The sequence below is a fragment of the Zootoca vivipara genome, chromosome 1 (assembly GCF_963506605.1).
Source record: "Zootoca vivipara chromosome 1, rZooViv1.1, whole genome shotgun sequence".
Lineage (NCBI taxonomy): Eukaryota > Metazoa > Chordata > Lepidosauria > Squamata > Lacertidae > Zootoca > Zootoca vivipara.
The window spans coordinates 19,968,151-19,984,287 of NC_083276.1; the positions used below are offsets into that span (position 1 = coordinate 19,968,151).

The 16,137-nt window shown below is 42.6% G+C and overlaps 1 protein-coding gene across 1 annotated transcript; it reads left to right on the forward strand.

The window, feature by feature from the left end:
- The first annotated feature begins 415 nt into the window (after nt 1-415).
- Nucleotides 416-5,065, forward strand: LOC118079138 (serine protease inhibitor 2.1-like). The gene is made up of 4 exons (XM_060282864.1): nt 416-983; nt 1,532-1,802; nt 2,001-2,151; nt 4,862-5,065. Exons 1-4 carry the CDS (start codon nt 416-418, stop codon nt 5,063-5,065), a joined length of 1,194 nt encoding a protein of 397 aa, XP_060138847.1.
- Nucleotides 5,066-16,137: the final 11,072 nt, after the last annotated feature.

Sequence of the window (16,137 nt, forward strand, 5' to 3'; positions counted from 1 at the left end):
CCCCAACAACACTCGGGGAGTGGCCTGGATAGTTGTGTCAAAATTTCAGGACGATCGGTCAAGAGGTTACGGAGAAAAGTAGAACGCAGTTTATATATATATAGATTTGATCAAAGTAATTCTGACCAATAAGGGCACACTAAGCTCCCCATGTCGCTGGGATCCAAATCCTGGCAGAACGTACAACTCAGGAGATTAATTCCTAGAGTAGGAAGCCTATGGAAAAGAGCTAGTGTTGTGTAAAACTAGGACACCGTCAACAAATGAGAATGGCACATTCCAAATAAATGTTACTCTAGAACAAAAATAATTCTTTTGAGTAGGTTTCCATAGAAGAGTGCTAATATATGCTGTTGTTTGTTTGTTTGTTTGGTTGTGTGTTTGTGTGTGTGTGTTTAGGAAATCTCAAAGTGCAATGAAACCCGCCATCCTGTTCTCCTTGTTACTAATTGTACTTCAAGTCCACAATGGCCATGGAGATAAAGATCCACTTCAAGAAAAGCTAGCTTCCAGCATTGCTGACTTTGCATTTAAATTCTCCAGGCAAGTAGCTTCACTCCAGAGTGGCAAAAATATCTTCTTCTCTCCTCTGAGTATCTCCATGGCGTTTTCAATGATTGGCATGGGTGCTAAATCCAACACCCAAAATCAAATTTACAAAGGACTTGGATTGACTTCAATTGACACAAGCAAGATCCATAAAGAATTTAAACAGCTCATTCAGATGCTGAAGAGTCCTGGAGCTAAGATGGACATAGGAAACGCCTTGTGGATAAAAAAGTCACACAGAATTCTTCCTAAGTTTTCAAAGGGTGTCAAAAGTTTGTACGAAGCAGAGAGCTTTAACTTTGAACAACCCTCCGTGGCTGAAAAGAAGATAAATGATTATGTGAAAAAGAAAACCCATGGAAAAATTACGGAAGCAGTTGCAGGCTTAGATTCAACAGCCATCATGGTTCTTGTGAACTATATCTACTTCAAAGGTATGTTAAAGAAAGATAAGTTACAAATATTTAATGCTTTCTATTGTTCAATCGGCTAAAACTGGCAGGAATAACTTATACCTTCAAAACAAAAGTGATTCTACATTGGAACCAACAATTTGGTTGAAAGTTCTAAAAGATGTAGCATTTAATGCAGAATTAGAGAAAGAGGGGGTTGAGGCTGAAGGAGCTAACCTGAAGGCTTCCAGATGTTCTTGGGCTGCATCTCCCACCATCCCTGACGATTGGCCATGCTGGCTGATACTGATGGTGGTGACGTTCAGCAACATCAAGATCCCTGCCCCTGGATGCTTATAAACCACACAGGAAGCAGTTCCACTTGACTCAGTCCACGTTTTGACTGGTGGGACCCCACTATCCCCATTTCTTCTCTCCCTTGCTATCTTCTGAAACATCAACAGCATGTTGACTTTCCCTTGGCAATCTTTCTCCTTTGTCTGCACTCTCCTGATACAACATACTGCTTTCATACACATGGCTGAAGGTTAATTTTCCAGTAGGCAGTTGACATTCCTTTTTCTTCCTAGATGACTGGGAATATCCCTTTGACCCTAAATTGACCCATAAAGAAGATTTTTTTATTGATGAAGGAAAAACTGTGAAAGTTGACATGATGAGAAATACTAAGCATTACAGATATTTCCACGATAAAACTCTGTCCTGCTGGGTAGTTGAACTTCCTCACAAAGGAGGTGCTGCTGCCTGGTTCATTCTGCCTGATAAAGGCAAACTGAAGAAAGTGGAGGATGCTATGGGGGAGGAAACTTTGTCCAAATGGAGAAAATCTTTAACAGAGGGGTAAGGCTTTTCTCTGCTGTTTCTAAATGCCTCTGTAGTAGTTAGTATTTATTAGAGTATGGAATGATGGCATCTGTTTTAATACTGTAAAATGCCTCTCTTTAAGTGTATGAAGATCTGATCCTGAAAATGCAGGATATTGCTGAGTGTTATAAATCTCTTCATTGCTGATGATTTAATGTTCTGATTCTCGTTTAGGAAAGAAATTCATCTGTCCCTTCCAAAATTCTCGATGTCTGCATCCTATAATCTCAACAATGTGCTTTCTGGGCTGGGCATTACTGATGTGTTTAGCAGCAATGCTGATCTATCTGGAATCAGTGGAAGTAGCGGCCTGAAGATTAACAAAGTACGTGTGTAGATATCATGCCTTGGTTATTTTATGGTATGAGATCAGGCTTTTAAAAGCGTTAAGTTACTGACAAATTTACTTCTAAGCATTGAGAATCAGCCCCTGGACCTTTCCACACTCCATAGGGTTGTATGCAGTGTTAGTCCCACTCAGAGCTGACACGTTGACATTAATAAAATGTATTTGTGTGTGTGTGTGTGTGTGTGTGTGTGTATATATATATATATATATATATATATATATATATATATATATATATATTACCCACCTATTATTGTAAGGTTCCAGGGTGTGTTACAACACTGAAACAGAACATTAAAAATAGTTTGAAAAATACATGCAATCACAAAAAGGAGGGTCATAGAATTGTAGAGCTGGAAGGGATGCCCAAGGGTCATCTAATCCAACCCCCTGCAATGCAGGAATCTCAGCTAAATCATCAATGACTGATGGCCATCCAATCTCTCTTTAAAAGTCTCCAAGGAAGGAGAGTCCACCACGTTCCTTGATCTGGAAATAAATAATGATGATAATAATAATCGTAATCATAATTTATTATTGGCACCCCGCTCTAGGTGGCTTCCCACAAAAGATTAAAAATAAATTCAAATTATAATTAAAAATTATACTGGAATGGACTTCCTTGGGAGGTTGTGGACTAGCCTTTTACAGAATTTCATATGATTGGGAGTAATTGGTTGGACTGCAGTGGTATTTTATTTCATTTAATTGTCTTAGTCTGGTCAGGAAAGAAAACTCAAGAGACGGTGGGGTAGATAACCTAGGCAGTACTGGGTGAAGGGAACTCTTGGTCCACCTTATGCCATCTTTCATTGAGTCATTGTATGTGCACTTGAGGATTGGCATGCATGTGAGGTGAGCACCAAACCCACCGGGCCACTGTGTGCTTCTCAAATCCCATGCCCAAGGTTCTCAGAACAAGGAGGAATAATTCCTTCCAAACATTTGTTCTGAGGCCACAAGAATTGCCTGTAAATATGCACAGGAGAAAGGGACGCAGGTGGCACTGTGGGCTGCTCTGGTTCGCCAGAAGCGGCTTAGTCATGCTGGCCACATGACCTGGAAGCTGCACACAGGCTCCCTTGGCCTATAAAGTGAGATGAGTGCTGCAACCCAAGAGTCGCCTGCGACTGGACCTAATGGTCAGGGGTCCCTTTAACTTTATGCACAGGAGAATGGAGTGACTTGGTTCTGCCTGTCTTAAAGAACTTCCAGTCTGGACTATCTTTTGATTGGCTGCTTTGCTTTGCTTTTCTCCACAACACTGGATCCTGAGTCGCCTTTCAGATGTGTTGGAACTTAGTGCCACATTTGCCTAACCAAAGCAAAATTCTCAAAGGCAATGCAATTGGGTTTGTGTGCAAGCAGTTGCCCCACCAGTAAAGCTCCCAGAATAATTCATAGACTCATAGATTGGTAGAGTTGGAAGGGACACAAAGGGTCCTCCAGCCCAACCCCCTGCAATGCAGGAATCGTGGCTCATCCCTACCAACCCCCCAAATTAGCCCCCCCTCTCTTTTGCCATTACACACATACAGTATGGGCAAATGCATGCATTTGTGTGAGAGCAAACCAGGTGACGAGGGTGTCTCTAATTAGGGGGCTTGTCTTGCTGCAAAACTGTGAGCAGAAAAGGAAGTGGCATGGAATGCTTTGAGAGCATTCTCTGGGCAAGGTGTCCTGGGACAGCCTAAAGGAAGTGGTAGCTTTTTTAAATGCACCTGCTGCCTTTATTCCATGGAGCTATCTATGTCAGTTATGCCACTATGCCACAAACCTACATGAGATCATTTTGCCTGTGTTGTGTTGCCATACACAACACCCCCACACCACTCATGGGGAAGAGAAGATCGGTAGCTGTTATTTATGAAATTAGATTTGTATACTGCCTTTCATCCAAAGATCTCAAACAAAATATATAACACAAAATACTCAAAATAAATAGGAAAAAATACATGAATGAAAACAAACCCATATACATATATATTATTTGTCAACTGTTTTAACGTTTACAATCAAGTGGTGTATAATTTTTTTTATAAAATAAATAAAAATAAATATGTATGAGACTTCTGCACTTGTAATGGATACTGCCTGCATATTCGTCCTGGGGCAGTTCGAATCTTATATTTTGAAATGCAGACCTACTTAAACGCAATTATTTAGAAACAGCAAACAAAAAAAGATGATCCATCAACAGCAACATTGACTGCAGGGAGTTTGGAGTTAGTCGTGTGGCACAGTTGCAAGCTTAGCAAAACAAATGAACATAATATCCAATTTTAGAAAAACTGCAATAAACATACAACAGTGGCTCACTCATTCATTAGTTTAATAAAGTACTGCCCTTCGTCTGAGGATCATGGGGTGGCTTACAACACGAAAGTACGTAACATAACACAACACAACGGCGGCTGACTGGAAGCCATTTAACCCTTAGACCCAATGGATATGTGTTTGTGTGCATTTTTGTTTGTGGGTTTTTTTCCTTGTGTGTGTGTTTTTGTGAGCTTGTGTAGCTGTGGTTTTTTCTTTGTGTGTGTTTGTGATGGTGGGGGAAGCATTGAGAAATGATTCTTGGAATGAGGATAGGGGGATTATAAATGTGTTTCCCTTTTCAGCTGTGATATGTTGGAGGCTGTCATGGTTTCAAAAAATGACTATATCTTCCTTCCTTCCTGTGCAGGCTATCCATCAGGCTGTCCTGGATATACATGAAGAAGGTAGTGAGGCAGCTGCAGTGACCACTTTTGAGTTTCGAACCCTATCTGTTAATGCCTCTCCTCCTGTTGTACTCAAATTTAACAGGCCATTCTTTCTCAACATATTGGCACCAAATGATGGACCCGTGCTTTTCATGGGGAAAGTAATGAATCCTGTTCAAAAATGAACATCAGGGGGACCATTCAGAAGCTTCCAATTGCTTCTGAATCTTAGTGATGAAAGAGGACGTCCCCCCTTTGTTCTACAGAAGAAAGCGCCATAACCAGTAGTTGTTTTTAAGGATGACTGTGACACCAACAGCAAACTGCATGTACAATAAAAATAATTTTAAAATGTGTCTCTATTTCATTTTTTATGAAACTTTTATGAAATTTTCTGTTTTACAATGTATAATATTCATTTAAACAACCTTAAAATATCAATGACTTCCCTTCTTCTCTTTCCATGGTTCTTTCTCTTTCCATGGTTCTCCCTGCATATTTTACATCTTATCATAATGCTGCCAATGTTTTCAAGTGTACACAATTGCCCCCATATATTCAACAAACATTTTCCAAACTTCTTTAAACATATGTTCTTGTTCTCTTATCAAACATGTCTCTATTTCCAATCTGTACTTCCTTTTACCGAACACTGTGAATTACCGAACAATCACTTAGTTAACTCTCCAGCTTAATCTCTTGACTGCAAAATAAATCTAATCAGATAGTAGATTACTTTTAGTTTAACAGACGAAAGGGCATAAGAGCAGCATTACTCTGTCCATCTGCGATTCCCAGCCTCTGGTATTCATCCACCTTAGAGAAGGAGGTTTTACAGCACAACAAAAAGTCTCTCTCAAAAATGTACAAGCTGTTACAGGATGCTCAAATAGAAAAAGAGGGAACGGGAAAGGCCATAATAAGATAGGAGGAGGACTTAGGTTATGTAATTGAATATAAAGAGTTGGGGGAAACTGAACAAAAATATAAATTTTACAGCATTTTATTTAATAAGAGAAAACTACCTCAAAATGCACCATAGGCGGTATTTAACACAGGAGAGATTGGCTAAAATGAACAAATCGCTTAGTAATAAGTGTTGGAAATGCACAAAGCAGATTGGAACCTTCTACCATATCTGGTGGACATGTCCAGAGATCAGAATGTTCTGGGACATGATCCATGAAGAAATAAAAAAGTTACTAAGAACTTCACACAGCAAAAGACCAGAAACATATCTTTTGGGAATATTGAATAGTGATATTCCTAGAGAAAACACTAAAATCTTTCTGTACGCGACATCCCCGGCGAGAATCCTGGTGGCTAAGTACTGGAATGGTAACCAGGTACCAACCAAAGAAGAATGGTTATGTAGATTATGTGAATATTTGGAACTGGCCAAATTGACGGATATAATAAGACTAAAGCCAATGAATACAGTCAAGAAGGAATGGAAGTGCTTGAATGATCATTTAGAAAGACAAGGTTCTAATGTAAAAATTTGGCTGTGTCTAGAATGACCTTGCGAATGGAAAAGGGGAAACATACATATATATACATACATACATATACAGTCTCAAATCTCCCATTCCTGGGCAAGGTGATTGAGCGGGTGGTTGCTGAACAACTCCAGGCACGCCTGGAAGAAGCGGACCATTTGGATCCCTTCCAGTCAGGATTCAGGCCTCATCATGGAACTGAAACTGCCTTGGTCGCACTGGTCGATGATCTCCGGCGAGCTAGGGACAAAGGTAAGAGCTGTTTCCTAGTTCTGCTGGATCTCTCAGCAGCATTTGACACGATCGACCATAACATCCTTCTGGACCGTCTAGAAGGGTTGGGAGCTGGCGGCACTGTCATATAGTGGTTCCGCTCCTTCCTCCTGGGTCGTGTCCAGAAAGTGGTGGGGGATCAGTGTTCAGACCCCTGTGCTCTCACTTGTGGGGTGCCTCAGGATTCTGTCCTCTCCCCCATGCTTTTTAACACCTACATGCAGCCGCTGGGAGAGATCATCAGGGGATTAGGGCTGGGTGTTCATCAGTATGCGGATGATACCCAGCTCTACCTCTCTTTCAAATCATAACCAGTGAAGGTGGTGACGGTCCTCTGTGAGTGCCTGGAGGCGGTTGGAGGATGGATGGCGGTTATCGGATTGAGGTTGAATCCTGACAAGACAGAAGTACTGTTTGTGGGGGACAGGAGGCGGGCAGGTGTGGAGGACTCCCTGGTCCTGAATGGGGTAACTGTGCCACTGAAGGACCAGGTGCGCAGCCTGGGAGTCATCTTGGACTCACAGCTGTCCATGGAGGCGCAGGTCAATTCTGTGTCCAGGGCAGCTGTCTATCAGCTCCATCTGGTTCGCAGGCTGAGACCGTACCTGCCAGTCGCACTGCCTCACCAGAGTGGTGCATGCTCTGGTTATCTCCCGCTTGGATTACTGCAATGCATTATACGTGGGGCTACCTTTGAAGGTGACTCAGAAACTGCAACTAATCCAGAATGCGGCAGCTAGACTGGTGACTGGGAGTGGCCACCAGGACCACATAACAACAGTCCTGAGAGATCTACACTGGCTCCCAGTACGTTTCCGAGCACAATTCAAAGTGTTGATGTTGACCTTTAAAGCCCTAAACGGCCTCGGTCCTGTACACCTGAAAGAGTGTTTCCACCCCCACCATTCAGCCCGTACACTGAGATCCAACGCCGAGGGCCTTCGGGCGGTTCCCTCGCTACGAGAAGCCAAGTTACAGGGGACCAGGCAGAGGGCCTTCTCGGTAGTGGCACCCACCCTGTGGAATGCCCTCCCACCAGAGGTCAAAGAGAACAACAATTACCAGACCTTTAGTGTTAGCATAAATCCTCTACATGGCACAGATGCTGCATGTGGCTGATTGTTTACATTATAAGACTGCTGTAACTTTCCCAGACACAGGAGACAGTGTAACTTGATCTCCTGTCATGTGATGTTTCTTTGTTCTGTTTCTACTTTCACTTCTGACTGGAGAGTGATGTCGAATACACTTAAACCACACTCTCTTAATAAACGTAGATTAACACCTACGATTGTTTGCTGTCTTCTTAATTGAAGCCAGTGGCAGTAGTAAGAATATTGGGATTTACACCCCGATATTCTAACAGTGGTAGCAGAGTTCTGGCTGATGATCCATCGACTTCTGAAAAGCGTGAACAGGCACCTGACGGAGGCCTCAATCTGCAGCAGCTGATCCAGAGGGAATTTCGCCTGCTTGGGAGTCACCGGGTTCCTGCGTTCCAGGGGAGGAAGAGCACGGAAGTCTGCGTTCCTTATCACCGGAGCAGTGAGTAACCGGGACTGATTTATAGCAGCAATAAAACCTCAAAAGTGCCAGCGTAATTGCAGGTGCCTGCTGAAAGCCTACTTTGCAGCTTCTTTGTACTTTGAAGTCAGAAGCTAGCGGCACGCTTAAAGAAGCAAGATGGCTAAGGCCGGGGATTCAGAACAAATTTCCAGGAGTTTGTGTCCTCTGGTAAATGACACAAATTACGCAACGTGGAGTGTAAAAATGGAATGTGTTCTTATCTGGCAAGGACTTGTTGAGTTGATTCAGAACGCACCGCCCGTTTTGCCAGGCCAGAGGCAAACCGCAACGCACAGGCAAGGGCAACAATAGTTCTGCATTTGGACCCATCACAGCTGGTTCATATTTGGAATCTTGATTATGCTTATGATGTCTGGAATCATCTTAGAGATGAGCATTTGAGATTAAGAGCCGGATCAACAACATTGTACTTTCAGAGATTAATTAATTTGCGTCTGAAAGAGGGAGGAGACTTTAGAGCCCATTTGCATCAGATGCGTCAGCTACGCCAGGAGCTAGTTGACAGAAACGTCAATTTGGATGACGACATTTATTGCTTTACAGTGCTAAATAGCCTTCCCAAGTCCTATAATGCTATTGCAGCCCAGCTGGGGGCACAAGACCCCCAGCAAATGACTGCAGCAGGAATTTATGCTTCATTGCTTAATGAGGAGAACAGGACCCGTGCACAGGCGGAGGCCAATGGGAAGCGCGAATCACCATTACCTGGTGCATCTGCAGAGACTGCACAAGCCCTTAAAACTGTAGTCAGATGCCAGTTATGCAATATTCTTGGGCACACAGCCAAGACATGCAGACGACCCCAGAAGGACTCAGGAAGTCAACAACAGGCTTCTGGGCCTAAGGGGAGAGGCAGAGGCAGCAGCGGCAGCAGCGGTGGAAGCAGCACCAGCACCAGCACCAAGGGTCCTACAGCACGCAAAATGCTTGTAATGCTTACTCAGCTTGATGACCAAGACGACGACGGGTCTTATCTGATCATCGATTCTGGGTCATCCCACTATCTTGTGAACGACAAGAGACTGTTCCAGACTTTTGAGAAGCTGGACTCCATCGTGTCACAGGCAGATGGCAATTCTTTGAAATCTGTTGGAAAAGGAACTATTTTTCTGAAATCTCTAAATTTGAGTATCAGTAATGTGTATCTTGTTCCAGAGCTGCAGCAAAACCTTCTCAGTGTTTCTCAAATTGATGAGAAGGGGTTTGAGCTGTGTTTTTACAGGGGCACCTGTGTGATTTCTAAAAATGGAGAAGTTCTTTTAGAGGGACACAGAGACAAAGATAACCTTTTCAGATTATCTTATGATAAAAGTGATGCATGTTTTAACGTTGTTGATAATTGTTTAACAGGTCCAGAGGAGCCTAAGGACGCGACCAAGCAAGCAAGGTCTAACACGTTGTTTTCATATTTTTTCTGCTCATGTGTTTGGTCCTATGCCAAAGTCCCTTGGCAAGGCCAAATATTATCTTTTGATAACTGACCACTTATCTAAATATACGTAGTTTTATCCCCTGCAAAAGCCTCAGCAGGCTCTTGTGAAATTTTCTGAATTTTCTGCTAGGGTTGAACTGAAACATGGTTGTAAAATTGAATGTTTGTTAACCAATGACATTCCTCTTTTTACTTCACAGGAGTTTCAAGCTTTCTTTAATGACAAAGGCATTCACCACAAGTTTGCCAAGACCCAGGCAGCTTGGGACAAAAACTTGTGTGTTAAGGTTAACACTGAGTTAAAAGCAGGCATGCAAGCGTAACTGCTGAGTTCAGGATTGTCTGAACAACTGTGGGCTGAAAGCATCTCAGCTTTTCTTTTTAAGTGGGTCAGACAGGTTCCTAAAGGACAGAAGCGTTCTCCTTTTGAGATTCTGTTCAAACAAAAGCCTGATGTGAGCAACCTTAAGGTTTTTGGAACCAAAATGTGGGTGGCTTCGCTTGAGGGCAAGCCAGTCCAAGGCATTCTGTTGGGTTTTGAGGAAGGTCAATACAGAGTTATGTTGCCTTCTTCCACTGAGGTGATTCTTACTCAAGAGGTAGAACACACTCCTACGCCACAAGAAACATATGTTCTTGATAGCTTTCCCATAGGTGCCAATGATTTTGATGCTTCCTACACTGACACAAGTGGTAGTGAAGATGATTCCTTTGCTGATGGCTCCACCCCGAGTAGCTCTGACACAGGGGAGACAGTCATACAAAAAGGAACTCATGCTGTTTTTAACAGACCATCATCGGATGATGAAAAAGTGCTAGAAGCACTTGAACCACTGTTTACCATTGGTAAGAGTTCTCCCAAAAGTCCTGAAGGGGAGAATCTCAGTAAACAGGATTTGCACCTCTTACGAAGATCTGAAAGGATCACTAGAGGACCCAAAAGGTATTCTCCGGAGTTTGCCAACACAGCAATTGCAAATTTAGCTGTGCTTAAAACTCCAAAACAGGCAGCAGTCACACAGGCTAAGCCACAACAACAGGTTGTCAAACGCAACACTGTTTCTGTCAACAGAGCAACTGCTCTGGTCCCCTGGAAGCCAAAACTGGTAAATCCAGTCTCAGAGAGTTCCACAGCAGGAAAGTCCTACTTTGTTTATGACAACTGTTTGTTCACTTCTCTTAATGATGCTCTCATATTTGCATCTTTTTCCATTTCAGGATTCAGGGGAGATGTTAGCATAAACCCTCTACATGGCACAGATGCTGCATGTGGCTGATAGTTTACATTATAAGACTGCTGTAACTTTCCCACACACAGGAGACAGTGTAACTTGATCTCCTGTCATGTGATGTTTCTTTGTTCTGTTTCTACTTTCACTTCTGACTGGAGAGTGATGGCGAATACACTTAAACCCCACTCTCTTAATAAACTTAGATTAACACCTACGATTGTTTGCTGTCTTCTTAATTGAAGCCAGTGGCAGTAGTAAGAATATTGGGATTTACACCCCGATATTCTAACATTTAGAAGGCATCTCAAGGCAGCCCTGTTTAGGGAAGCTTTTAATGTTTGATGGATTTCTGTATTTTAGTATTTTGTTGGAAGCCGCCCAGAGTGGCTGGAGGAACCCGGCCAGATGGGCGGGATATAAATAATAAATTATTATCTATTATCTATTATTATTATTATTATTATTATTATTATTATTATTATTATATATTAAGATGAAAATAATACTGAAATACAGATAAAATATGAAATGTGAAAGGAAGTGTTGTAAGAGTGATAGAAGTCTATTATTGCTATTATTTTGTAAAATAGTGTTTATTATATTGAAATATTATACTTTTCTTTATTCTTTTACTGGTAGTGTGCCCTCACTCACTGAGAGAGACCCAAAGGGGATTCATGTCTCTCCTCTGCAAACCTACATACGGTCATTTTAGCTCTGCATTGTATTCCTATCTCCAACACACACACATCCCGTACCCATGGGGAAGAACAGTGATTGGGGAAGTACTGGGAGACCATCCTTTGAATGAGGATAGGGCGTGTGTCTCCCTTTTCATCTGTGATTTGTTGGAGGCTGTGATGGTTTCCAGTAAAATACCTATTTTCCCTTCTGTGCAGGCTTCTCCCAAGGCTCTTCTCGGTATAAATGAAAATGGCACCAAGGCAGCAGCTGCTGTTGTTATGAGCTCTGGGGTTGGAGCTGCTCCTGGCCCCTCTCCCACTCCTCTGGTCTTTGACAGGCCATACCTTTTTGTCTTAAGGGCATCAGATGATGGGCCCATACTTTTCATGGGGAGAATAGTAAACCCAGCCCATCCATGAACATAAGGGGACCATTCCGAGGCTTCCAATTGTCAGCTTTCTTAGTCATGAAAGAGCCCCCCCCCCCAATTCTACAGATGCGTTGGAATCAGCCCAATATCAAAACTAGCAGTTGATTTTAAGGATGATTTTAATGTAAAATAAAGTTGACTGTAAAACACTGGTTATTGTAAGTATGTGAAATTCATGTGCCTCATTTCAAATGTGTAACATGTTTCCTGCCCTCAAAGAGAACTTAGTAGAGTGCTAAATTCTACGCCAGGGGTCAGGAAACTTTTTCAGCAGGAGGCCGGTCCACTGTCCCTCAGACCTTGTAGGGGGCAGGACTATATTTTGTAAAAAAATATATGAACGAATTCCTATGCCCCACAAATAACCCAGAGATGTATTTTAAATAAAAGGACACATTCTACTCATGTAAAAACATGCTGATTCCCGGACTGTCCGTGGGCTGGATTTAGAAGGCGATTGGGCCGCATCCGGCCCCCGGGCCTTAGTTTGGGGGCTGCTGTCCTATGCAACTGTCAACATGTTAAAAATGAAGCCTTTTCGATAAAGAGGGGAGCCCCAGTTGCCACAGCAAACATGTACAGTCAAACCTCAGTTCCCGAATGGCTCTGCTTTGGAACGTTTCGGCTCCCAAACACCGAAAATCTAGAAGTAAATGCTCTGATTTTCGAACGTTTTTCAGAAGCCGAATGTCTGACGTGGCTTCCGCTTGAATGAAGGACGCTCTTGCAACCAATCCGAAGCCACGCTTTGGTTGTCGAACGTTAAAGTACTGGTCGTGGTACTGACATAAAACATCCTGGCCAGCAGCTGGAAACTGTAACAAAAACTTTATTTCAGCTGTTCACCTTTTTACTCTTGAAATTTCTGCATACTGTAGAGACTTCACTGTGCCTGTTTTAACACTTCACCATCTCCCTTACTGGAAGGGAGACACTCAAAATCTTTTCTTAGAATCAACATGTCTGCTTTTGTCAATTGGGCATTGAAACAGTTGAGCCCATAATACTATACAGCTCATATTACAAACCTCAGGCATTACCTGTACATAGGCCAACATTCCCTGGAGATGTGGAGCCTGGATAACAGGGGTGGAGGCAAAGTTACACTCCTCCCAGTAGGTTCTCATGGGGTGCCACCTTTCATAGGGATCCCGTGAGATCCTTAAAGGGTTGGGCTTTAAATGGGCTTTAAATGATGAGCACACAACTTAGGACAACTGTTTCTGGCTTGAAATTAAATTCACATCAACATGGCCTAATATAAGGAAAGTTGCAGAGTGGGACACAAAGACTAAAGAATCCAACATATATTTTTACAATAATCACTATTCTGCTAGTGGACTATCTGACTTCAAACCAGGGGAGCCTGCTCTGGCTAAAATGGACAATGAAAAAAGATGGAGGACTCCAACCAATGAGAAAAAGCACTTGTCACTCAGTTCCTATGCCATCAAGACCAATGGAGAATTCATTAGAAATCATGGATACCTACAGTTAATGCAAAAGACTACACAAATAGAAGAAGAGATTCCCTGTAACCCCTTAGACCAGGGTTTCCCAAACTTCGTACTCCAGCAGTTGTTGGACTACAACTCCCATCATTCCTAGCTAGCAGGACCAGTGGTCAGAGATTATGGAAGTTTCGTCCAACAACAGCTGGAGACACAAGTTTGGGAAATCCTGCGGTGGCTCAGCATCAGGAGATCTACCTGTTGAAATGCAGAGGGATAGATTTTAAAAAAAAACCCTGTTCAACAGCCAAATGTTTTATGCATTCATTCATTCTGAGGTCTATCAATAACCAGCCGTATGTTTTATTTCTAATGTAGAATTTATATAGTGCAGCCTGCAAGTAACTGGAGGGAGGAGATGTAATGTAGTATTAGGTGTTATACTGCTACTTCAACTATAGGTGGCACTGTGTGCAACTGTTGCAGTGAGTCATGCTGCTGTTGTAGTTTGTTCTAGTGCAATAATACTGTCTCTCTATTAAGTAAAAAAAATGGCAGAGCTGAGGAAGAAGCAAGAAGGGGCATTGGAAATTTAATATGTCTGTTTTTCTCCTTTTTTATTGTACTCAAACAGCTCCCCTTTCCATTCCTCAGGTACTATGTGTACTCTTGGTGCTACAGGTATGTGTTGCATTCAACCTTAAGTGTCATGTTCTACATAGTAAATTAAAACATATATTTCATATAAAAACTTCCATCATATATGTATGTAGATTGAGACCCTAGTATATATCAGTTTACATCTGTTTTCCTCTCGATGTAGCTCTTCATGTGACCCTCAGCTTCTGCACAATTCTCAATGTTACCAAGGAAAATGTCGGCTTGATGTTTAAAAACATTTGGCAGAATTCATGAATTTCTTAGAATCATAGAATCATAGAGTTGGAAGAGACCACAAGGGCCATCCAGTCGAACCCCCTGCCAAGCAGGAAACACCATCAAAGCATTCCTGACAGATGGCTGTCAAGCCTCTGCTTAAAGACCTCCAAAGAAGGAGACTCCACCACACTCCTTGGTAGCAAATTCCACTGCCGAACAGCTCTTACTGTCAGGAAGTTCGTCCTAATGTTTAGGTGGAATCTTCTTTCTTGAAGTTTGAATCCATTGCTCCATGTCCGCTTCTCTGGAGCAGCAGAAAACAATCTTTCTCCCTCCTCGTGATCTTATCAGCTGGTGCAGCATTGGATAGAAACCAGATACGTGTCCTTACCCATATGTGAATAAGGCTCTCCTGGGTTTCAGGAGGAAATGATGGGAATCTTAATGTACTTCCTGCTTACTGATTTCAGTTTGGTTAAAGCCACGTCTTGACAAATGCTGGCTCAGAGTGGTGCTTTTATCCTCCAGTAAGCAGCACAGGGAAGATAAAAACAGAACATTATTGCTGCCAGTCACTGAGAGAACCTGAAAGTAGAATGTTCTACTCAAATCAATTCACTTTGTGTCATTTTCATATAGGGCGGCGGTTGTCATCACTTTTAGACAGAAAGTGGCCATTGTTAATGGCAGGAGTGGTCTGTGTTCCTCTTACACATAATTTCCGCTCTTCCATTCCTCAGGAGTCTCATATGAGAGAAAGAAAAGCTGTGGAACCCTAAAATATCATCATAGCACCTCCACACCATGTTTATCCACTTGTGGCCCCATGAGTTTCCACATGGAAGCTTTAGAAATCAAACTACTTTACAATTGGTTTTACACAATGGAGTGAAATCACACTTTAGTTCACGGTTTTTGCAATCTGCAAAGTGATGAAACGAAGCACATCCTCCCTTTAATCCCTACTCAATGACAATTCACTTTGAACTTCACTGGCAAAACTCCCAATACTATGAGGGCTAGGTTTTCCTAAATCCCACTGTTTAACTACAGCTCACAGGAAGTGGATGCAGTTGAGTTGCTGAATGACCACATATTCTTGTTTTTCATACCATGAAGTCGTGATCTTATCAGCTGCTGCAGCATTGGATAGAAACCAGTTATGTGTCCTTACCCAGTTGGCTGCAGCAGCAGCAGGTAGAAGCAAGCGAGGGCCATAAATAGAATGTAACCTAGGGAGAAGAGAGCTTACTCTACAAGCAAGAGGGAAGAGCAAACATCTCAGCCCAAAGGAACAAGTGTCAAAGTAAAAAGCAGGACCTTTTGGGGAAAACCCAGGTATGTATACAAACGATCTGAGAAATGTTGGTTGATAATTCACCATCCATAAGGGACAGTGAGTGTGAATGGGGAGACATACAGGTTAACATCAGGCCACCTGACACCTTGCAGATATGGCTGACTCTAAAAGGCTGCTGTTCTAGGAGCACCAGGCCCTGGTGAGGTTGTATACCCTCTGCCTGAGTGGGTGAAGCAGCTCAGGACACTCCCCAAACTAAGACACCTTTCAATAGTGCTGTGGAAGGGAGAATGCAAGGCAATCCTGCTGAGGATGTTGGGCAGCATCACTGGCAAGGATGATTAGCGAGAGGAAGCCCCAGGCAGTCAAAGCAAGTTATGCAGATGTGTGAAGGGACAGTAAGTAATACCCATTTATTGAATCATTTGATCAAAGTAATTCTGACCAATAAGGGCACAGTAAGCTCCCCATGTCTGCTGGGATCCAAATC